Source organism: Pyxicephalus adspersus, chromosome 12 (assembly GCF_032062135.1).
Source record: "Pyxicephalus adspersus chromosome 12, UCB_Pads_2.0, whole genome shotgun sequence".
In the NCBI taxonomy this organism is placed as follows: Eukaryota; Metazoa; Chordata; class Amphibia; order Anura; family Pyxicephalidae; genus Pyxicephalus; species Pyxicephalus adspersus.
The window spans coordinates 20,310,649-20,335,706 of record NC_092869.1 but is presented as its reverse complement, the minus strand read 5'-3'; the positions used below and the strand labels follow the sequence as shown (position 1 = coordinate 20,335,706).

Below are 25,058 nucleotides of genomic sequence, written 5' to 3'. Positions count from 1 at the left end.
GCAGTGGTTAAAGCACAATAAATGTTGCAAGCATGCACCAGTAAGTCGTCTACTCCATTCAGCACCATGGACAGAGATAAGCCAAGTGAATACATTCTCACACAGCAAACTCAGCACTTGTGCACAGGAAAAAAAATCATTTTGTGCATAGCAAGAATGTCTTACAAGAGACTCATATAAATTGAAGGGGAAAAAACAGCTTTTTAGAAATATTTCCATCAAATATGAACAAGCACAGAACTCTAGACACGCTACAATTTCTCAGTCAACTAACATTATTTTCCCCATGCCAGTCTTAATCATTTTGAAACATTTATTACCTGTATGCTGATGGCTTGCAAGGCTCTGTGCCAGCTGAACTGACAAGCCCCACTCAGTGACTCAGCACAATGTAACTGGCATTTTGAAGGAAGTGGAGACAGGCCAAATTACAGAGAGCAGGAAAAACATTAATAGCTAGCTCCAATTCATGTGTATATGTCCATTTGGACAGCATTTAACTATACTGCAAGGCCAAAAAGAGTGTTGCCCACAGTAACCAATAAGATTTCAGCATTTTTTACTGCCCTACCCTAAGGCAACACCCTTTTATAGGGCATTTTATCCTTTTCAAATGATAAATACGTCATTGGCTGTTTTTTATGAGACATTTTAAGAAACAATGTTAATTTTGTTTATTGGGTGCAATCACTGTGATATATAATTCTTAATGTATGTGAAAGGTAAATCTATAATGGGTGTATTTGGTACTACCTTACCTGCATTGCAAGCAGGCAAAGAAATGGGGTTAGGATCCTTAAATAACTGGACCCATTTAGACCTTTGGATTGTGGTAATGTGGTCATTTTGAAAGTCATACCTATGAACCTTTACAACTCACACTTGTGCATTGTGATATACTGTGCATTACCAGGACATTTAAAATAAATAAACTGCCTTAAAATAAGGGAATAGCACTAAGTCCATAGGCTGGTTGTGTCCTACGTGGCCTAAATATTTCAAATTTGACTGCTGTGTAGACAAGGTTATTTTTTCTAAAAGAAAACATTTAAATTGTTTCAGAGCTAAGGTCAGTTTCAGAACCAAGTAATAAGCAGGGCTGGTTAGATCTCTAAATTTAATCTATTTACAATTTTGCTTCAATTGTTAAAGCTGGGAAGAACTGATAATATGGAAACTAGCTCCTAATCCAGACACACAGGATATTTTGTTGTCTTTGCCAACCCTGGGAATTTGTATGAATCATGTAGCATCTCGGCCCAGTATCATTATTACATTATATTGTCTGACTAGCCATCAACACTTTGTCGACACATATATGTAATATACACAGGTTGGGTCTAGCATTTTTCTCAAAGCCAAAGCTGCTCATTTGGCTAACTCCTTTCTATGGCAACCTGGGGATGAAATGCACTAGCTTACTGTGCTGACTATACAAGCATCTGTTGCATTGATAAAATACTGTAACAATTCATACTGACCATGAAGAACTTCTCTTTTGAGAGATTTCACCCCACATAGTTTTCTACTGAGGTCTTGTCATTTGAAAAGGAAGAGAGGGACAATTTATCTAGATCTGACAAATTCTAGTATTTTCCTACTTAGTATTCCTAGGACTGAATTAGTGTTTTATTGCATTTTTGCCTCCCTTAATAATTAGCCTCCTTTTATCCCCTGGTGAAATATGAAGAGGATAGATAGACCCCACTTGCCCTAAAGCTGTAACTGCAATTCCCCAAGTGAAACTGAGCTCTGTGCACTGACCTTAGTGCTTCCTGACCTGGGAACAACAACTCAACCCAACCCCACCAGCCTTCTTCCTCTTCAGCACCTCTACTACCTTCAGTTGAAGACACACCTTAAAAACATCTTGAACCAATCAAATTTCAGAGATTGGAGTCCCTCCAACTTTCCTGTCTAAAAGGTCCTGAAGCAAAATGTATTTATCCTCTTTTCTTTCCACCTTTGATTTTTCTGATCTCACTTTGCTACTATAGAACAAACTTCCCCAGTTAATAGGAATGGCACTTGTAACCTGCATTAACGTTCCCTCACATATGCCACACCCTTCCCAAATAAAGCAACTTTATTAGACATCAAGAAGTAAAGTGTGGACAGGATTGCAAGATGGCATAATTAAGGCCTTTACAAAAACTAAAAGTAGGAGAAGAGATGTAAATTCTTGTCTGATTCTTGTCTGATGGCTTGTCTGATCACACAAAAAGCAATAGCTGAAATGTTGCGGTGATCTTACTAAGAACCTTTAGATTTGAAAGGTAAAAGGTTAACAGGTTTGTAAATTCCAGGCAACAACAGGAATTCAGTTAGCTATTTTTAATAATTAGGAACTATACTAATTAATTTAATCAATTGCCCTTAAAACAACCATGGCATCTTAAAAAAAGGATATACACTCACCTCTCCACCAACCCATGTCTCTTACCACCTCTCTCCCATCCCTTTCCAGCACTGTACCCTCCATTGTCACTGTCTCTCCGCTATTTTGAAGGGAACTTACCCTGGAATTTTCTTGATGCTGACAGGGTCCACTTTCATATGAATTCAATAAGGATGGATTTGCTGAAACATGTTGTGCAAGTTCCTCCCTGTCTGCTTACCAGCAATCACAAACTTCTAACACAGGTTTAAATCTAATAGGTGGTTTTAAATGCTGGCTGGAAATTAAGAATGCTGACTGTAGCTGTTCTTTCCAGGAGACAAAATCTTCAAGTAAACATTTCATCCAGATAAAAGTGTGTTAACATCAAATTAAATTATTTTTTATTACATTCATTTATATGACAATACACAATTTTACATCCAATAAATTGAAATTAGTTATATTTAGTGCTCTCACAGCAATAAATGTGTGGACCAAGTATATTTTACCTTGAATAATTAAATGTAGGCAGAAAATTCTGCTGAAATATTTTCCACAGTATTGCACAGTTTTTCTGAAATTTTAGAAACTACTGGATAGACAAATATACAAATACATATATATATATATATATATATACATATAGATAGATATATAGAGTGTAAGAGAGAAAAAATGACATTTATAGAAAGATAGAAGCAAAACAGTTGATAGAAGAAGACAGACAGATAGATGTAAATCAGCTTGAGTTTCACATTTCAGTTGTTGTGCAGGGAAGGATTATATCTTATTTTGAAGTGCCGGTTGAAAAACAACTTTTGTCACTGTCAATGAGTGAATGTGATTATTATTGTATCTGTTTAGTGTCTCTGTGGTATAGAGCTTGCTATATGAAAGCAATATTGCTGAACATATTAGTGACTGATAATTAATATAGTAATATAGTAAATTCTTTTAAAATGTATAAATGCGAAGACCACTCACTATAGGCACGAAATACAACAACTTTAAAATGCAATTCAGGATAAACCAAACAAATCCGTATGTGGATAACCTAAAATCCTAATGATAGGTTCTGGACTTGTACCTGTAAATGTCAATGTGTAAATGTCAAACGTCCCTCTAACCTCATACAATGCCTGTATTAAGTTACGTATAACATTGTACAGAATTATAGTCAAAGGTTACCTTGAAGATATTATTATAAAACCAAGCCTGGTCTGTGAACACACTTTACTGGTGTGATATTTCAGTAATATTCTATGTTTATGGCACTAGCTATAGAAATGGAATTTCCCATAATTCACAGTGCCAAGGAATAAAACATGTTGGATTTCACAGAAGCAATTTTTTTTACTGTGAACATTGCCACAGTCAGGAGTGACTGCCATAGCGGAAAATAATGTGACATGATAAAAGACAGATTTTTTGTTTTTCTGTCTGCTTTTATTTTAGGAAAATAGGATGTAGTCTGACAGTACCTATAGCAATGGAAGGTTTAATTGTATGATTTATTTAAAGAGTCAATCAACCAGAAACTGTTTGTCCAGGTTTGAACAGATTCCAATGAGATGAATCCAGGCACCTCTGTTTTTATGTCTGCTTACTCAATATGCTGTAGTGGGCTTTTTCAATATGTGTTTTCTTATTTCTGTATAGAATGAAAATAGAGAGGCCAATTCTAAATAACAGTGCTAGCTTTCTGCTGCTAAAATTAAAAAAAAAGCTTTACTGTGAAAGACCAGGACAGGCCAGATAACATAAACAGAAAGCTGAGTAAAAAATAACATATCCTATACATATAAAATATGTGTATTACTTGCAAGCTTTAAAGGAAATACCAAACCCATTTTGTATGTCCCATTTAAAAGCTATTTTCGTTAGTGATTTTTCTTAACTAATGTTACAAGACTACATAAGTAGTAATAAAACTCTGTAGAAATGCAGAGAAAATATTAATCTTTTCGCAAGGAAAGGTGGTCACTGATGGCTCCATGTGCCATGATAAAAGGAGCCAATGATTGATTATGCCAACCAAATGTTCATCAACAAACCAAACCAAACTTGGACACAAGCAGGCTTCCTTGCAATGGCCCATAAAAAACAATGCAATTTAAAATGTTTCTCAGTTGGCATTCATTCTTGCACCTCAGTTTTTTGGGTTTTTTTTATCTGTGAACCACTACAAATTATCAGTTGATAGAGTGCACTGAACTAAGTTTTACACCTCAATTTCACCTAGTTGTAGAGGGGACATGATATCCTTTTTTCATCATGTGCTTTCTCTGATTAAGTTTCATTACTAGGCATGATCCATGTGATTATATTTATGTTATGTTGATCGATATTATTATTTGATACTTGTGGTTAACTGCAAGCATTCAATGTGCCATGTATGTTTCATAACTGATCTTCATTACTTTACTATTAATCTTACCATTACATCTAATCAAAATACTGATTGTATTTTGATCTTAATATGCTTATTACCAATCAACAAAGAAAATCTTCGCTTGATCAGTTTTTTGCTTTCTGGCCAAATAGCAATTGAAATGGAACTAAAAAATGGAATAGGAAAATAAGGTATAGACTAGCTTAAGACCTGACTTTCACTGTGTTCTGGGCTAAGCCCAATCAACTATCATTCCACTGTCCAATGATGTTAATTTAGCTAACAGTAAGGGTACTCTCATTTGGCAGAGTTAGACCAACAAGTAAAGGTAACAGAAGGCAACTGTGGTGTCTCCAGCTAGGCAGAAATTTTAGTTTTAAAATATATGGACATACGTCCATCAAGACTGAAGAAAAAAGAAATGAAGAAGAAAGCCAGGATAAGTCCATCAAGTTCAACCACAAGGGAAATAAACTTATCGCAGTGTTGGAATGTGCAACATGAATGATACAAAATCAGCACTCATAAATAATCCTTTTTGGAGAGGATGAGTCCAAACTGGCTGTTGGTGGAACTTGATGGGGGTTGACTCTGAAAGGCTTCTGGGGACAAAAATAACATGATGATTCCAGTTGGAGGTTGGAACCAAGCAACCACAAAAGAGATAACATCTCTGTGAGCAGGAATGACATACCATACCAGTTGTTGGGCACGGGGGTGTGCATTGAGAAATCTACTTCAAGCATTTCTCCAAATATCCTGCCAGGTGTGTAAACGTCGCTGTTATCTGATGACACACCCCAAGAAGTCGGAACCAGCTGGTCAGCCGAGTCAGAGGACTTGCACTCAATACAACAGTGCCACCTACTGGAGAATATCAGCGGGCACCTGGGAGCAGTGTGTTTCTGGAAGTGGGAGGACACCTGAGTAAGGGGTGGATGCATGAGTGTGGCTGAATGTGGCAAGGAGTCCTGGAGATATATTAAAAATGACAACTGCCCCTAATCTCTCTCTTTCTTTCTCCAATTCTCGTGGAAACCTGCCAGGATGCAGGATATGGAGGACAACTCTTTGCGTAATGTATCATTTTGATTTGTGTATGTGATCATTATTTTGCTTATTTGGAATAATTGATTACTTGTTATTTTTTTCTCTGTTAATAAATATCATGTTATTTAAGATCTGTTTGATTATTAAGCTAATGGAGACCTAGGAAAGAAAGTTTTTCCAGAAAAGGGATAAGGGAAAGATGAAAATTTTCCTTCACCCAGATATAAAACCCTGTGGACAGTTGGTTCAGAAAGGCCAAAAAAACCCTGGTACAATTTGCTTTAACATGGGAAAAAAATTCCTTCCTAATTCCATCAACAATCGCTGTTATCTTTATTTTTACTAAAGCTTTAATATCCAGTTATATTCTGTGCTTCTAGAAAAGCATCCAACTTTTTTTTAAAAGCAATCTATAGTGGTTTCTAAAACTACTTCCTGAGGGAGCCTATTCCACATTTTCACAGACCTAACAGTGAAGAATCCCTTCCTTATCCATAGCTTAAACTTCTATGCCTTCAGATGCAAAGAGTGCCCTCTTGTTCTTTGTAATGATCTCAAAGTGGATAATTGGGAAAAAAGTTCTTTATATGGACCATTTATATATTTATACAGGGTGATCATATCCCTTCTTAAACCTCTCTTCTCAAGGGAGAATAGATTCAGTTCATCTAATCTCTCCTTCATAGCTGAGCTCCTCCATTCCTTTTATTAGTTTAGTTGCCCTTCTCTGCACTCTCTCCAATTCCACTCCAATGTCCTTTTTGTGAACTGGTGCCCAAAACTGGACTGCATATTTCAGATGTGGTCTGACCAAAACTTTCTACAGGGGCAGGATAATGTCTCCATCTCTGCAGTCTATTCCTCTTTTACTACAAGAAATTTTTTTGCTAGCTTTAGATACTGCAGCTTGGCATTGCATGCTGTTATTAAGTCTATGATCTACCAGAATCCCCAGATCCTTTTCCATTTCTGACTCCCCCAAATGTATTCCCCCTAGACAGTATGAAGCATGCATGTTTTTAGCCCCCAAGTGCATAACTTTACAGTTATCTATATTTAATGTCATTTGCCACTTGGCTGCCCAATGAAACAGTACATATAGGTCTGGTTGTAGATTGTAGACATCCTGTATGGGATTAATTCCATTACATAGTTTGGTGTCATCTGCAAACACAGAAATTGTACATTTAATCCAAAACTCTATATCATTTATTAATATGTTAATGGCTTTGAAATAATTGAGCTCTGCTCTTTGAGGACACGTGAATGTAATCCACTGGGTACTGGTGCTTTGTCAACCTTAAGGCAGTGACATTGCTATTATGAATTTGGACTTGAGCTCTGCCATTTTCCTTTGTGTACACAGAGCTAAAAAAAAGTGTTTAGTAAATCAGCCTTTTCTTTAACCACAGTTATCAACCCAGAGACATCCTTTAGGGGCCTACATGGCCAGATCTGATCTTTTTGCTAATAATATATTTAATACATTTTTTGGAGTTTGACTTACTTTCCATTACAATCTGTCTTTTATTTTGAGGATTTACACATTTTATCACCTTTTTACATCTTTTGTTATATTATTTATAGTTTTCAAAGATGGAAGTGATCCTTCATTTTTATATTTTTGGAATGCCCTTTTCTTGTTCTTTATGGCTTTTTTTAACATCAGCTGTAAGCCACATAAGTTTTAATTTTAACCTCTTAAACTTATTACCCATTGGAATATATTTTCAGTGTGCTTTTGTAGAACAAAACTTAAAGCATTCCCATTTCTGGGTGAGGCTTCTATAAACTGTACCATACAATTATCTTGTAATAAATTCATACATTTCCTCCCTTTTGTTGTTCCTGTAGTGCCATTACTCCAGTCAATGTCAGGGTAGTTGAAATCTCCCATGAATAAAATATTATTGCTGCTGCTTTTTCTATCTGTGCTAGTAGTTGATTCTCTAATTCTTCCTTAGCACTGGGGGGACTATAGCAGACTCCAATAATTTATTGTGTGTTATGCATCCCCACATTCACTCCACCCATATTGTCTCAACGTCATCGCTTGCACCATCAACAAATCAGGTTTATTTTATTTACAATCAAATCAGATTTCATTTAAACTCAGAGAACCAAACTCAAACAATAGCAGTGTGCATCCTAAACAAAATAAATACAACCTATAAGATTGTTTGTTGGACTATCATATGTATTCTGTCTACAGTTGATCCGCTCTGCACAAATGTAGTGTCTGAACCTCAAATAAATCTGCATTCAAAGTGACGAATCAGCTAAAAATTTCCAAACTGCTAAATCAGTAGAAATTATGTGGCTTTTCTAGAAATATTTTTATATATATTTACTTACTGTGATAACCACTTTCTCAATCCCATCTATGTTATTCCATGTTAAAGATATAAAACAACAAAAATGTGAAAAGGTACTAGGGTACTTACATAACACTTGAAGCTTCTGGCTGGAAGATTTAAATGTGTTGGGCATTGACTCGTGACCAACAGTGCAGGTGATCTCAGCTTGGTCATCTTCTCTGGTCACTGGAAAGTTGATAATACTGACAACAGTGAAGGTTTTGCCATTAGGATCTTTTGTTTCAGAGTTCCGTGCTCCTGAAATGAAAGAGCTGAATTAATGCAACATGAATCATCATGTTCTTAAGGTCAAGGTCCTAAATTTGAATTACATTTATCAGACAATAAATAAGAACACACCATTTAAAGTAGAAATGTAGTAAAAGGCCAGAGAATAAGTAAAATGCCAATGAGACACAGCATCTCTATGTTTTCCTCTTATTAGTGTTCAGAATACACCCTCTGCATTGATCCTGGCAATATCTTTCTTAATCTTCCTATGTTTGTCCTATGTATGTTCAAAATATACACTGTTGCTCCAGTGCGCCTGTGTAAGATAGGAGAGTGTATCCGGGAACAAGGATGTTTTAAAGCAGTGGACTCTGTGGTACATTGACACCAGGAGTGGCCTTATATGTATATTAGAAACACTTTTCAGTATGACACTTGAAAGTGTAATTTAAATCTGTGGAATAAATTGATTTTACATAGTCCTCCTTACCAAAAAGTTCTGTATTTTTAATTCTATGGTCCTGATTCCACCATGTTTGGGTTTGCCTGGGAAGAATTAATCACTCGGTATAAACTTTATAATGACCAATCATAATTGCTTTTCTGGTCTTCAGAGCCTGGTGCACTCCCCGCCTTTTCCATAGGAACAAATGCTCTTCTAATGCACACTTGCAAATTGTACAAAAGTATTTATTTAGAAATATTGTTTGGTAGCAGGGTCAACCATATGCTGTCCGCTGTTTGCATGCAGATTAAGATAAAGATCTTGTTTAAAATGGCAACCCATGTCACCCTTACAAGTATTTCAACCAAAACTGTCTCTCCTGAGAAGCTTCTTTACCTCTACCTAATAGCAGATGACTCTTTTGGTGTTTACATTTTTGAAACAAGGGGGATGGGTCTGTAGTTCTAGTTTTGGTATGACCCAGTTCCAGTCTATAGGGAATTACTGTGAGGATATGGAAAATGGATGTTTAATAATGATGATGAAAATCTTTTTATGGTGTTCACACAACTTTCATCCAGGATTTCCACATTTTGATTATTTGAATCTAACTAGAACAATGTGTAAAAAACATTTACACTGGTAAATAGACTTCAAAGTCTAATTATTACTCAATACCTTAATAGCTGTACCAAATAAAGACAGTATCCAATGACATGTTGAAATACAACAAATTAATGTAATATTTCAAATGAGAATAAAAAAATCTGTAATCCTCAAAATGTCTTCACGTTTTTCCAATATGTCCTTCCCAGTAGTTCCGTGCTAGAATTTTAAGCCTTTAAAATGTGCTTAGTGATTGTCACCTTGACTCCTAGCTATTGATGATAGTAACATAAGCCTTAAGAACTGCAAGTCACTTTGTTTCAGAGAAGAGCCGGAACTGGGACTTTGATCTTCAGCAGTGCGTGGACTTACACTGTGCTTTTCCAGCAACATTTTCAGATTTTAACATCAAAGGGCAAATAAACCTAAAATTAAAATCTTCAAAAATGAAGCAAGAAGAAGACAAGTTGAGCTCCAAATTACCTTGACTTATCGCCGCTGTTGTGTTAAAGAGTGCAGCAAATGTCATTTCGTAATATAGGCAGCATCCCACACATTCAGAGAAGACTTCCTCCCACACCACAATTATTTTTCTGATCTATTCTCCTTCCCTGAGCTTCCCTGGAACATGGACAATGTTGGTGTTGCTTACTTTGACAAAAATGATCTTACTTTTTTAACTTAAAAAACTTTGGGTGCATCCCACTGTTAGTCCTGATTTTTTAGTATCTTCAGCATTCTACAACAATACATCAAACATTCACTGAAAGACTACAGTTGTGAAATTAAAGTCTGAATCACACTGTTGACTGCGATGCTCTGCAGCCAGTTCTCATTTTAGTGGGAGGTTGCTTTTGTTTTCACATTAGTTATTGTTATTCAGCCCTTAATGGCTTTGTAATGTATTTCAATGTCCTAACTTTGTGTGCTCATCAGCACATACAGCGGGGGAAGTAAGTATTGAACAACATCAATGATTTTCTCAGAAAATATATTTCAAATGGGGCTATTAACACGAAATTTACACTATTTACCAGTAAAAACCTAAATAATCTAATTTTTTAAAGAAATCAAAACACCATGCCTGTTAGGAGATATATTAACTCTATTACCCATATATTAACTTATAATTACCCATTGTGAGATATCGGGCCATATCTCTGCAACACTGCCAAAAGTGATTTTGCTGTCCTCCTAAAGGGTAAGTATTTTTAAATGGGGTTGAATAACTAAAGGAATGTATGTTGTTTACATACCAAAACAAATTATCATCTTACAAGGGATAGTTAAGGTCAGCAGAGCTTCACCTTACCTACTGAGGGGAAATTGTCATTTGCAAGTGAACATTCTATTTCCCTCAAGTAAATCAACTCCATTGTGTTCTTCTACAGGTTCTGCTGTTTGTATTATGTGATCCTAGCAAACAGGGTAAATTTAAAATACCCTAATGAGGTAGGCATATAACCACCATATAGGTTCAGATCTTCAAAATAAAGACCTAAGGCAACATTCAGAGAGATGTACACTATTTCAAACACCTGGAAATTGTAAACTAGCAGATCGCTCAATTGCATGCCCCTTCATAGCACTCCCTAAAGAAAACTGGCACCTCCCATGTTCCCAATACATTGCTTTTTCAAAGGAAAAGATCATACATAGAAAATATTTACTGATATTTGTTTGTTAACTTAATAAAATGGTTGAACCTGAACCTAATAAAGACTTAAATAAATGCAGTTGAATTCATTGGTATCGGTCTCTGTAAACCTTTGTATAGCTGAACTCAGATGGGGGTGGGAGAAGCAGCACAAGAAGCCAGTTAGTCGTGCTGCAGTGCTCGTGTGCTAAGAAGAAAGACGGGACAGGGTAATGAGGAATGTTAATTACTCTTTTCCACTCGGGACTGAATTAGAATATCCCCAGTGGGGGCACAGATAAGAGTTAAAGTATGTTGCTGGTAGAGAAGGTAAGAAGTACAACGTCTGGCACATCATGCTTGTGTGCCAAAACCTAAGAAACATAAAACTGAATTCTAGATGCAAAAAAAAAAAAATGATCCATGCAAAAATATTAAAAAAAAATAATAAAATGAACCTAAACCCTGGACAGACTAGGCCAACTTAAGTATTTACTTATTTTGAAGAATCAGAAAAGATTTTAATACTTTCACCTTTGTAGCTATAGGAATTGTGAAAAAAAATCACCCATCCTAAATTCACACCAGAGACATTTTAAACTCATCTACGTATTACTTTCTAATGCACCCAAATTTTGACAACATGCCAGCCTTTTGATGTAAACAAACAGCAGGTGCTTCCAAGCTGAAACAGATTTGAATCTTCGATGTGGTCTTTGAGGACTTTGCAGTACACATAGCTTAAAAAGTCAGTGAGGGCTTGTTTTAAGACTTTTACTGTATGTCTATAGTAGAAGCACAGGTGCATTTACAATACGATAAAGGCATTTTAAAATCAATTTGTTTAAGGACTAGAATTTGCCTTAATATCAATCTTGCAATCCCCTGTAGGGAGAAGCAGCATCACAAGCAAAAAATTTCTCTTTAGAAACCAGTGCTTATGATCTAACAGGAAACATGCTGATAGAAAAAGAATAGTGACCAAGAGATAAATGTATCAGTTTACTTCTTCTTCACTGGTCATTCACAAGCTGAGTACAGGAAAAAGACATAGTTGTAGGGTATAGATGCAGGTTGGGACCAGGGACAATGCCCCAAAGGACAAATAGAACCATTATGGCACAGAAAAAAATATTTACAATACCACAATATATTGTATTTCCTTACCTTCCAGCTCTTCCGGTCCTTTGTACCATTTAAGGTTGGCTGCAGGTTTGCTGCCACTTGTTGTGCACCTCAGAATGGCATTTTCCTTTTCATTAAATGGTCTCTCATGTCCAGTTATCTTGGGTTCCTGGGGTACCCCTGGGAGTATACAGAATGTATTTAGTAGGTGGACTCTTTCACTGCCAATCCAATTGATTTTTTTTGTACAAAAAAACACAAGAACTAACCTTTGTGGAATTTCTTTTTAGCATAGTTTTACCAGCCATGACCACCAAGGATCAGTAATCTAAAACTGTACATATTATTTTTGAAAAGAAATTGAAGCCTGTTAACCAACAGGCACCAACAGAAGTGGCCCCAAACATACCTATAACAGTCACCATGGCTTTAGCTGTCCTCACAGGCATGGTAAAAATTGAGCAGGTGTATTCACCCTCATCAGCTAACACCACATTGTTAATACTGATAGACAGCTCCTTTGGTGAGGACTTGACCAGTTGGATTCTGTTGTCTCTGAGAGCTGAGAAGAAGAAAGAAAGTCAGTTGTCAAAAAGATATACTAGTATCCAAAACAGCTTCACATAAAAAGACACTGAATCAAGATATAATAAAAAAAACATACTATACAAAAAGTAAAGCCAAAACTTTAGAGCTTGACAAAGAAGAGGGTACTACAGTACATGTATAGTGGAAATAATCCTAAATCTGAATCACATCTAGTTTGCTAAAATACACTTCCTGTGCCAAGACAAATCAGTGTATTAAGCTTAAACTGTATATCTGTAGTATAAAATCATCTGAGGCCATGTGCCTCTCTGACTGCTACTCCGATGAAATCAGGAGTGAGATTTTGTGATGTCCCTACTGAGCTGAGAGTGGATGTACAATGTAGTTCATAGGAGCCAGGTAAGTTTATTTTTGCAGAAAGAACATCAATTGTTGTTCTACCTGCTTGCTCACATTTTTTTTTCAATTTAGTTTTGTCATAAAGTTACGTAGGAGTCATGGGGAAAATAGGAATTTTAAATGGGACTGATGAACAATGAAATACCACACTTTAAACATCTATTCTAGACATAACTTTGATTAATTAGGATTTACAGCCACATTCAAAAACCTGTTTCCCCAACATAATTTTACTTTGATTTAAAGAAAAAGATATTTCACCTGGGACATGTCCTGACATTCCAAGCATTTTTGATGACAATACCATGTTCAGGGGATTTTTTTTAACCCTGACAGTTGTTGACCATCACAAGCATAAGTAAAAGTTCTAAATGGTAGAAAAAAGTGTATGTACAGACATATATAATATTAGCTCATGATAAATATTCTCATTATGTAGGAGAAACAAAATATGTTCATGGTATAATGCACCTTCCACTAAAAATAAAATATCACTATGAAGGTCTCAAACTGAGTTCCCTTCTAGATGGAATTCTGAAGTGACTCATGAATATACTTTATATAAAAATACTACTTTTTTCTAGGAATGTATAAATGTATTTTTATCACCCTGTCCATTGGCCTTTACACATTTTGATCTAAGGACAATTGAGTAAGACAGCAAGTTTTCCTATAGGTGAACCAGTGGCATTTAGTCATAATCACCTTTGTGATTATCACTTATTTAATCATGTAATTTGTCCTTTTTTTGAAGACACTAGAAATATATTTCTAGTACAAAGCAAACTCTACAAAAATGAAAGAACACATATGTAACATATGTAAAAAAATGTTTTTATACAAATAGTTCTGGGTCAGGGACTCAAATTGTTAAAATCAGTCAGAACAAATGTAAATCAAATAAATATATGTTAAAAAACAAGTAAAAAATGCCAGCTCAGGCATTTTGTTGCTGACATGTTTCTTTAAATTAAACTTTCATCCAGAGTAAAGATCAGGTTTACTTTACCATTGTCATTCTTTTCCCTTTTTTGCCATTTTATTTAGCAACTAGGAATTCAACAGGGATTGGCCCAGCACTGGCACATATTATGGGCTTGATTTTTTAAACCTTTTCAAGGCTGGAGAAGATACACTTTCCTCAGGTAAACCTGGGTGATCCAACAAACCTGGAATGGATCTGATCCAGGATTGAAAACATTTGCTAACAAGTAGCAAATGACTTTTAAGAAATCCATTCCAGGTTTGCTGGATCACCCAAGTTCACCATTGAGTATATCCTCTGCGGTCTTGGAGAGCTTTAATAAATCAGGCCTAATGAGTTACATGGTCCTCCATACCTTTGCCACTGAATGGGTAAAGCACAGGTTTGGTTTAGGCAAGTGTGCCCCCATGCTGGACAAGCAGACCACAACAGCTTAATTTAGTGTAAGAATTATAGATGAAAGGAACTTGGTTTAAATTGTGTAGTATATGCAGGGACACTGGGCCCTTCTAATTTCCTAGTCTCTATATGACCCAGTGCACCACAAACATGGCCTGCTTTGGAGTGTGTTGGGGAATGTAACAGATTTGTTTCTGTTCAATGTATTGTTTATGAACATGCAGAGGCTTTTGCAGCAGTATTTATGTAGACTGACAAACTGATTTTAATACAAAGCTTCTACAATTTGCACAATCAATGTGTGTTTGAAGCTTTTTAAACACAGTTGAGACTGAACCGAGAACTGAACTGAGTCTGAATGTGTACAAAGATTGTGTTGTTTTTCTATTTATATGGCCTTAAGCATTATTAATCTATTTTCAGTGAATTTAGGGTGAATCCTTTAAAGTTCTTCATTCATGTACCCCAGCACAACATTATAAAATATGGATAGATTTAGCTATATCTTATATATTCATACCTCTCTTTTCTCCAAAATACAAGGTCTGCTGAGCTGGGTTGGACCACTGGAGAGATGAGTTTTCATGCTCTTTCACTGTGCAGTTCAGGACCATTTTGCCTCCTGTGGCAACCAAAACATCTGTTGTAACTGGTTGGCTGGCTGCAAGAAAACATAACAAGACTCTGTAAGTAATCTGGTGGATATACATGTGCACCATAGCTGCTAGATGAGATGTTTCTGACTTATCATGAATAAGTAGTAGTTGAAAAAAAATTATGTTTTCTTTGCTGGACAGAAAGATTGTCGTTACTGACTTGTTTTTCTTTTTTTTTTCAATGTCCCAATTTGGTGCAGAAAAAAAAAGTTGCTAATCACTAAGGTGCAGTAGGGCAAGCTTGGCACATAAACTTTTATAAACAAGTCCCTATGCATTAACAAGTTTGGTTCTTCTAACCTGAATCTGATGAATGGACAAATAGGATCAGAAAAGTACACTGTAAAGATGCTCAAAGTTTAGCTGAAAAAGCAAATGTGTGTGTAAATATGGGACATTAAAACATCAAGCGAAAATCCTTTATTAAAAAACATCAATCTGCCTCCTTGTCCTGAAAATAATAGGAGCCTAACAAACTGACATTGACATGATGTGTTGTGTACAGCAAGAGAGTTACAAGCAAGTCTCAGCTCAGCATGGAAAGAATTGCAGAATAATTGGGCAATCTGAATTACCCACATTTATATGTACTTACATAACTGTACATCAAGCTTGTATTTACCCTAAAATCATACGGTTTTAAGCGTACTACACATCAAGCTTGTATTTACCTTAGAATGAAAAGGTTTTGGGCATACTAATGATGCCATCAAACACATCTCTTATTTCTGTTTTATTCTAAACATTACTCATTTTAAAAAGCATGTATTTTCTAAGATATCTATTCACTAAGCAAAAGAGATTCTAATTATCTGGAAAAAACTGTTGCTGAGCTATTAAAGGCCACATTCATTTGAAATTGACACTTAGGTGTAAAAGGCACTGTGTACAAAGGATTTCATTTATTGTTCTGAGTTCCCTAAAGAATCAAGTAGCAAACACAAAGCCCTCTCATGGTGATGGATGAGCAGAGTTGGGAACTCAAGCACAGATATATAGGTGGAAGGTGCTGATACAAGTTCCTGGTATCTGTTTATAAACTGATAAAATAAGTGAATAGCTGTACTTTAAGACTTTAAAGACTGCTAGTCTTTAAAGAATGTAAACTGAACATTACGTAATCTATGAAATGCTACAGATACTCTTTTTATGCTTTTTTTATTTGACTTCTTATTCAATGGTACTTGCTTTATCTGAACATACTTTGTTCTTTTTCACCAAAGTTTTGTGGTCTTTTGCAAGGGTTGGCTCACATAACAATTATTTACTAACTACTAGTAAAATTAAAGGTTCTGTTCAGGAGATCTACACTCACTTCATTTTCAATAAAATATAATGGAAAATGCAATAGAAGGAGTGGACGCATTGAAAGGTGGGAAGGGTAAAGCTGGGAAATGATGGCTTGAAGTTCTTAAAATAAAACAGCAAGATACCTAAAATACATTGAATTCTGTCAATTAAACAGAGCCACCATATTCCTGAACTCCACTACTTGACAGTTCACAGCACTGTACATTGGGGGATCGGAAATTTCTACATCTGTACAATTACAGAGTTTTAGAAAATTATTTTTGCATTAGTATAACTGAAGGTTCTGCAGAAGCTAATATACAGAACCAGAATGTATTGGTGCATACTATTCAGGGGCACCTTAAACCTGAACCTCAGGAAGATACAAAAACAAAACAGTAGTGCAGCCTTGTACTCATGCCTACATTATTAAATGTATTTTATTGATGCAAGCTGTGTAGGTACCCAAATGTGACTTTGGCAACCATGTCTGTATAGCAGAAGAAAAGGAGAAGCAACACAAGGAGCCAGTCTGTTGTGTACAAAAAACAAAACACTAATTGAAGAGGAGAGCGGAGTGAGGGGGAGATAAGGTTAAAAGTGTGCTGCTTCTCCTTTCATTAGACAGTCAGGACTATAGGGAATACCTATAGCATTTGTAAACTACAGCAGAGAGAAATCAGGTATTCTTTTTTACTATACATGGCTGTGCTGTGAGGCAAAGCAATGCAAATCACAGAACTGAATTGACAGAAATTCAATTCCTTTGGTAAATAAAACAGCTTCCTTGTATGTATATGTGTTTACCAGTTTGCCTGGAGCTGCAATGAGTTTTTTTTTTAGGGTACATGGTACTTTAGGAGCTGGTTGTAATATTTCTTAATTAAGCTTATGTATGCCAATCTACTGTAACACCAGGCTGGTCGGTGAGAACAAAATGAAAAAAATTCTACTTTTTAAGATTTTTGACTAAACATAAATTCAGACAATGCCATAATATAGCCTTATCAATGGACAAAGCCTCTTACAGTTCCTGAAGGAATATGAAGGCCAAAATAACGATAAAATAACTAGAATGTAAAACTATTCAATAAGTGGGAGTCCAATGTTGTGATCAACACATTCCTGAGAAGTCAAGTCCTCCACTTCTTCTGGGGGTGTTGATGAATGACTTTGTGTTTGATGAAAGTGGGTACGGGAACGGATAACTAGGCAGAGCTTTACAAATGACAAGGATCATCAGCTTAGTGTAGTAACTAACCTATAACAAACAGTTGGAAATCCTCTTAAATCAAGTCAGGAAGGTCAGACTACTGATAATTTCACTTTACAGCTCAACATCTGGAACACATCTGACCAAAGTCCTCCAGTACTTCCATACTGCAAGAGCAACATTAGTGGATCACATTCACCAAAACAACCCTGTTATTTGTACTACCTTTTATTTTCGTGGCCAATGACTTGCAATTTATAGATAACAAAGAGTTCTGTGAATGGCCAAGGAAAGTGGAAAGTGCATCACTGAATGAGAGCCTTTACGCTCCAGAAGTACAGTTGATCTACAGCAACTGCAGCGAACAGGAATCACTATCAAACCATTTAAAAACTAAGAAGCATTTTCTAAGTATGTTAGTTTTGTGAATTAAACATATTTTCACCTTTTTATGTTCCTTTGGCTTGGTGCAAGCACATTTTTATCCCCTTGTGTTTTGCTCAGAAGTGATCAGAGTCCAACAGCAATTTCCATCTGGATGCAGCTATGAGTCAGGGAGTTTAAAGTGCACCTGTGCCTAAACTATGGACATTACACTATATACATATAACTGCATTTATTGTGAAGTTATTTATTCTCTAAGGATATTCCTTCGATAGCTTGATCTAAATCTGTAAATACTTTAGGTTCACTTGAAGTGTGCCAGCACTGTCTGTCTCGATTTCTGCTGCATGTGTTTTAATAAGCTTTTTTTTTTGTAGTTATTTGCAGTTGTAGTTAACGCAGTGCTTGGTGGACTGAAATGAAAAAATTCAGATGCTACGAGTGTCCACTGTACCTGTTCTGCTGTACTACAGTACCATATTTTGCCAGCAGGTGGTGCTGCAATGGTGACCTGCTGTTGCAGCTTGCAGTCAGGATATGACCTTAAAGTTTGAAAAATCCCTATATTACTACATGTAAGGGTCACAAGCAAATTGGGGATTTTCACTCTGGCTAGAAATCCTCTTAACATGGCCTAAAAAGGTCCTTGTGACTCTGAAGATAAGGAGACATTTACCAGTGAGATCTTTAGATGCCCGCTGAATTCAGGAGGGGATTTTAAGCAGCTGGACTCACTACACAGCTAATTGTAAAAATAAACTGTATTGTTATGTTAGAGAGAAGCGCATGACAATCTGTGAGGCCGGAAGACAGGAAGGATTGATTCTAACCAGGAATCAATGTTATTACCGCAGTAAGCGCCTCCATTTAATTATTTGCGCACTCTAGCGATGATTGCTGATTTAATCTCACATCTAAGCCTTTTACCAGAGAAGCAGAAGAAGTAGCAGCGAATAAAAGGCAAAGAAAAACACTCCTACTCCTCACCATTTAACTCCACTGACACCTAGAACACGCGCTGCAAGGTATCAGACACACCATAAAAATAAGTGGGGCAATGGTTTCTTTTTCCTGGAACCCTGACCTAAAAAAACAAGCTAGGATGTAGCTACATTTTTTGTTTTGCCCTTTACTAGAAGTGTATTCAATACAATAAATTGGTTTCTGAAGTTTCAAGGAATTTTAAGAACTGTAATATAGATCGAGGCTACAGTTATTGACCTCCTTCTGTCACCTGGCTGTGTCTGGATTTATTATTTTCTGAGTCAATGGACTAGAACAAGCATGCTACAAAGAAAAGACTCAAATTGTTGGAGCAGTATGACACCTGGGCAACCAGCATTTTCATAAAGAAAGGCACACAGTGGCATCCTCCATATTCTTTTACTTTAGGAAAATACTGATGCAGTTTTAGAGAAACAAAAAGTGTCCCCCTTGTACTGTTTTTACATTGCCCCTTAACTCCAACAGGACCTTATATACAAAATATTTGAAAGATACAAGATGTCTGAGAAGATACTCCTCATTGATCACAGGTTTAAAGGTGGCCATATACAAGTTGATTTGCGCATAAACAGGTAAATGATCGTTATCTCACTGTTATTGATTGTTTACCTGGATTAACGCCTTGCACCACTCAATATCCATCATAAATCAGATGGAATATTGATGGTGACTAGAACTGATGTGTGGATATGCATCTGACATATGGCTACTAGTGCTCCACAATTTTTTCTTTATCAATGGGAACAGCTACATTCATAGTAAAAAGTGGAGAGAACTCCTGTCTGCTGTTGTTTGGGATTTCCTCAACTACTAGTTGGTGGTGGCAGTTTATAAGGTACATGATAATTAGAAAAGTATAATAATATATATAATAATAAATAAATAAATAATAAGGATAATTAGAAAAGCTTGTTGTGTGGATGCTGGTCATGCCTTGTTACATAAATCCATTCATTATTACTTTGAGCTCTTACGTAAGATACATGTATATACAGCTAATTATTGTACTGATAATTAGGCTAGGTACACGTCAAATGATTCTTGTCCATTTTTGGCTTAAGGACTAGTATCGGATGAGAATCTGACGTGTGTACAGAGCTTGTCCTACGTTGTTTATGGGACGATGAACAATGAGCGACTGCAATACAAGTGAAGGGGAGAGAGCGCAGTTGGGTGCCGCTTGCTCGTCCTCCCACCTTCCCTCTCCATAGAGCAGAACAGTGTTGTATGTTCAGCGCTAATTCATGAATCCTTCAGTCTTTTGGAAGATCTTTTCCAATGACAAAAGTCTAACGTGTGTACGCAGCCTTACAAAATCAAGATTTCTAACAATTACTATAACGTATGTACAATACAGTTGTGCAAAAAGTTTTTTTTTTTTTAAAGGTATGTACTGTTGATTTGTTGCTTACTAACTAATATATTAACAACCTAATAACATATATTTCACTTTTGATGTTAAATATGTGACCCACATTGAGCCTCATACTATGATAGGATATCATCTGGATAACGATAGGATGCATCATCTGAAAATAAATTCTCTGGTTAACAAAATAACTAATTCACTTATCCCTCAGGATAGCTGTTTATTTTGTTTTTTTCAGACATGGGCCCAGCCCAGGTTTTTCTGTAGGTAAAGTGCATCTATAGACAGCTAAATAAACACCGGCAGTGCTATTCATGTAAACTGTGATATCTAGCAAAAGTGTGTAATTCTGCTTAGTCATTTTACCCTTTTATACAATGTAGAAATGCAATGTATCATGATATGCAAGCTACAAATCTCTTCAGCATCATCCTGCCTCCAGCCTGGTCATTATTTTGTAAATCAATATCCCAACAGTGATCAATTACCTTGTGTGGTCCTTCCCTCCTAGGCTGCATACACACCTTAGATTTTTGTCACTGGAAAGGATCTTGATTACGATAGTTTTGAGTAACAGATGATCAAACGAGTGCTGTACACACATCACCTGTTCTATATAGGGCTAGGATGAACGAAGGAGCTCTCTTTCCTTGTCTTGCATACAGTTGCTCCCAATCATTGTTCATGGATGGAGGTATCCACTGCGAGGTATCCATGAATGACATCGGGTTACCACTGTACACATCAGATTCTCGCCAAGCACAATTGTTCTTCTCAGGCAATGATTATCTGACGTGTATACATAGTCTTACCTAAATATCTTCCTGTGCAGCCACCATTGACTGCAATACGATATAGCAACATTGTCAAAGTCAGCACTGCATGAATGGCTCATATTGTGAATTTTTCATCTTCTGATTTCTGTTGCACAGAAGGGCACAGACAGCCAATATTACTAAGCTTAAGGTAATTATACTAACACTATACAAAAATAATTACATAACTAAAGTTTTTTGTTCTGTTTCCCTGAAAGGCGACTATAGTTCTGCTTTATTTGTTAAATGCATGTCACATTAATGCAGTCTCTTGCGCCTCCTGGTATTGACCTGGTACTGGGATCATGCAGCAGAAGGGGAGATTATATCCTGCAACACCACACTACAGGAAAGTCTGGGGATGAGAGGCTGAAATGTCACGAAAAGCTGATTATTATGAACTAAAGTGTGAGATATGGAAAAAGACTTTGTGACCCAAACCTCCACAGCAAATGGAACCTTTTCAAAGAGTACGAGTGCATTATACTAATGGAGGGCCATTATCAGGAGGAAGGCGGCCTTTTCAGTGAGCGATCACTTTAATCCACAGCAAATTGTACTTCGTGATACTGAAGAAATTCATTTTTTTTTGTGGCCATGATTATTGTAAATATTCTATTCTGTTCATATTATACTTTATAAGCATTACCTGTATATAATCAAACACAGGAAACTTAAAGCTGCACTCCGGGAATATGTCAAAACTACCCATGGGTGGGGTTCTCTGAGTACTGCAAGGATTAAATACTTGTTTTTGTTTATGGTACTAGTAAACATCATTTTGCCCTATCCTTCCAGCCTCTGGAATAACAACACATACCATCCAATCATAATTTATTTGACTGCTGTAAACTATGATATGATTGGTTAAAAAAAGGGACAGCATGTCATGTTAGCATTCAGCACTGCTTTATTAACTAAGCTGCTTGTGCTTAGTGGGTTTTTATGGTATGATGAATATGAATATTCAAGAGAATATTAACTAACAAGATGTTTATTTATCCTAAATGAGTTGCTGTAAAATAGACAGGGATATGTACTTGACTTCATTTTCAGCTGACTGTGATCTGAAACATAAAATCTTAATTACGCTTCAGCATTAAAAGAGTGTCAGCAGTGTGCGGCATTAGCGATAGTCACAAATAATAATCTCTTAGACTGGACATACTTTATTCAAGAGTAGAGCTTTCAGGAGGCATTCTGCTAATCGCTAAGCACAGATGTGAATTATTAAAGAGCAAGGAAAATACCCCAAATCCCAGAAGCTGTACAGCTGGGAGAAGTGAAGGTTGCGCTAAGCATTCATTATGACACTCCCATTAATTGCAACACATCGTCATAATTAGGCCATCTATCCGGTTAACCTCCTTAAAGGTCAGTATATAAACCCAGGAGGAAAATCATTCTTGACATCCAAAGCTTCCGTGTTGGGTTGTGTTGACAGGCTTGCCAAATACAAACACGGTTTAAATGGCTTTCTTAAAGGGCAACAGCATGCAGAACATGGCTCACTGTATATTTTATATCAACAATACAAATGAGCTTATACTACCCTACTTGCTGTAAATATACACTGACATCTTGCTGTAACCCTTTAAGGAAAACATGGTAATGGAAAAACAATGTTAGAAATGTGGAGTAATCTATAATGGTAAGGCATTCTTTTGTAGAGCAAAGTGCAACCTCAGTGTTTTAGGAGAAAACTCCTTTAACTCCAACCTTCAATTTAAATAAATATGGTTATAGATTTTGTCCCCTTGCTCAACTATAAATTTAACATTTGCCAGAATCAGCTTTAAGCCTAGAACTATAAAGGTATTCATCTACTTGATACTGAAACTATTGTAATAAATAATAGCAGAGAAGAAAAATAACCTGTGCTTGGTTTTTTAATGTGCAGTAGTATTCAGATGTTTGAATCAAACAGAACAATTTTTCTTAATTGCCGTACTGGGCGGTACTGGTCATAATTCTAGGCTTCCTTCAACCAGCAATATTAATAACATAACACACTCAGGGAGACATAGAAGATTGATTACACAGTATGTTCAGTGAGGGAGATTTACCAAAGAATAAGGGTGACTAATAGTCCGTCAACTCACCATGAAACTAATTAATCTACTGAAATTCTTTTAATGTTAAGACTTTGCTGGGTGGTAATGCTCGATTAACACCTACTTAACCAGTCTGTTTAATGTTTTCTATGGTCAATCTTTTTAAAAAAGAACTTACAAACAATAAATTTAACAATACAACAAACCAAATAATGATATGCTTAAAACATTTTGTTTTACAAAAAAAATATATAAGGCTTAGAGTTCATCCAAAAGCTTCTTTGCAACATACATTGTGACACACAGCTCTCATAAAAGTAAAGGGCTGTGAATTCAGAAACAGTAGGCAGGACTTGGTATAGCCAGGTGACAAATGACAAGGAACAGGCTTTGCCTAAAAAAAGTGGACAGGACTAGGTGTGGCCAGATGCAGATGGACAAGCTGTAGGCTTGTAAATCAGGACTGACAACGCTTATAGCCACAACTCTTCCATTATTTTCTCATCTCACTGTAGTAGAAGTACCTGCCAACACAAAGATGCAACACCTCAATGTCACCCTATCACAGGAAGCGGCATGAAGTTTGTTCAACTGGTTGGATCAATGGATGTTTGTTAGATGTTTAAGTGGAACTAAAATTTTAACTAGGTGCTGCAGCATATTAGTTAATTATTATGAGCTCATAGATCTACTTTACCATGAATTGAGCAATCCTAAGGTAATAAAAGTGCATGCATCCTGTGATACCTACAAGTAAATACAGTATGTTAGTCAAAAAGATCCCTTTATCGCCCCTGGATCTAGGCTATACACTGATCACTCAAAACAACAAAACCATCCACGTAATACTGCAACAAATAGCTCTGGCCTGTTGAGACTTGGACCTATTTAAAGGTGCCATTTGGTATCTGACACCAAAACATTAGTCAAGCTCCCTCTACTACTGCTTTTAGCCAGGTAATTGATATGCCATCACCAACATAATCTACAAATATGAATTCTCAATCCAGGGCAACATGTTTTTATAGTGTATACCTTTTAACAGACTCTTTCCTGATTTAAAACCCCACCCTATCAATAAACTGACAAATACCATACCTTTAATAACCAGTAGATGAACTGTCAATGAACAGCTACATTACAGGATAGGTTAGGCTTAATTTGCATCTATTATTCAAGGGTTCTCCCAAACAGGAACTGATGGGCATGCATTGCTAATACTTTTGAGGGCTAATTTATAATATACACTGATATAATTTGCAGTATTGTTTAGATGCAGTGAGTAAGGGTGTTTTATGTGAGTAAGGTATTTAATGTACAGCGCTGCGTAATATGTTGGCGCTATATAAATCCTGTTTAATAATAATAATAAATGCAGTATTAAGCATTTGGTTTCCTAAAGAGTTCCCACTGCATAATTATTATTATTGCACAGTATTTATATAGCACCGACATATTACGCAGCACCTTGGCCACGATTTGAACCTGGGACATAGCGCTGCAAAGGCTAGAGTGCTAACCTCTGAGCTACTGTGTCACCCACTAATGCCAATAAAAAAACACAATAACTCATTTATTTGTGTTTTACTCTCTGTCTTTATAATTAAAATCAACCGCAGTGTTTGTTAAATGTTGCTTTGGAATATGTTAGATAAAAAACTTCATCCTATATTAAAGAACCCCCTGTTCTAAATTAGTCCTGACAACCATTGTAGGTG

At 36.3% G+C, this 25,058-nt stretch overlaps 1 protein-coding gene across 5 annotated transcripts in view; it reads right to left on the bottom strand.

The window, feature by feature from the left end:
- Nucleotides 1–25,058, bottom strand: part of CADM3 (cell adhesion molecule 3) — a 273,426-nt gene that overhangs the window by 88,740 nt on the left and 159,628 nt on the right. For all 5 annotated transcript variants that reach the window (XM_072428592.1, XM_072428593.1, XM_072428594.1 and 2 more), the window contains 4 exons: nt 15,075–15,215; nt 12,632–12,784; nt 12,265–12,402; nt 8,267–8,437 (listed from right to left, as the gene is read on the bottom strand). In XM_072428592.1, the coding sequence (XP_072284693.1) occupies nt 8,267–8,437; nt 12,265–12,402; nt 12,632–12,784; nt 15,075–15,215 (603 nt within the window). The remainder of the gene's footprint in view (nt 1–8,266; nt 8,438–12,264; nt 12,403–12,631; nt 12,785–15,074; nt 15,216–25,058) is intronic.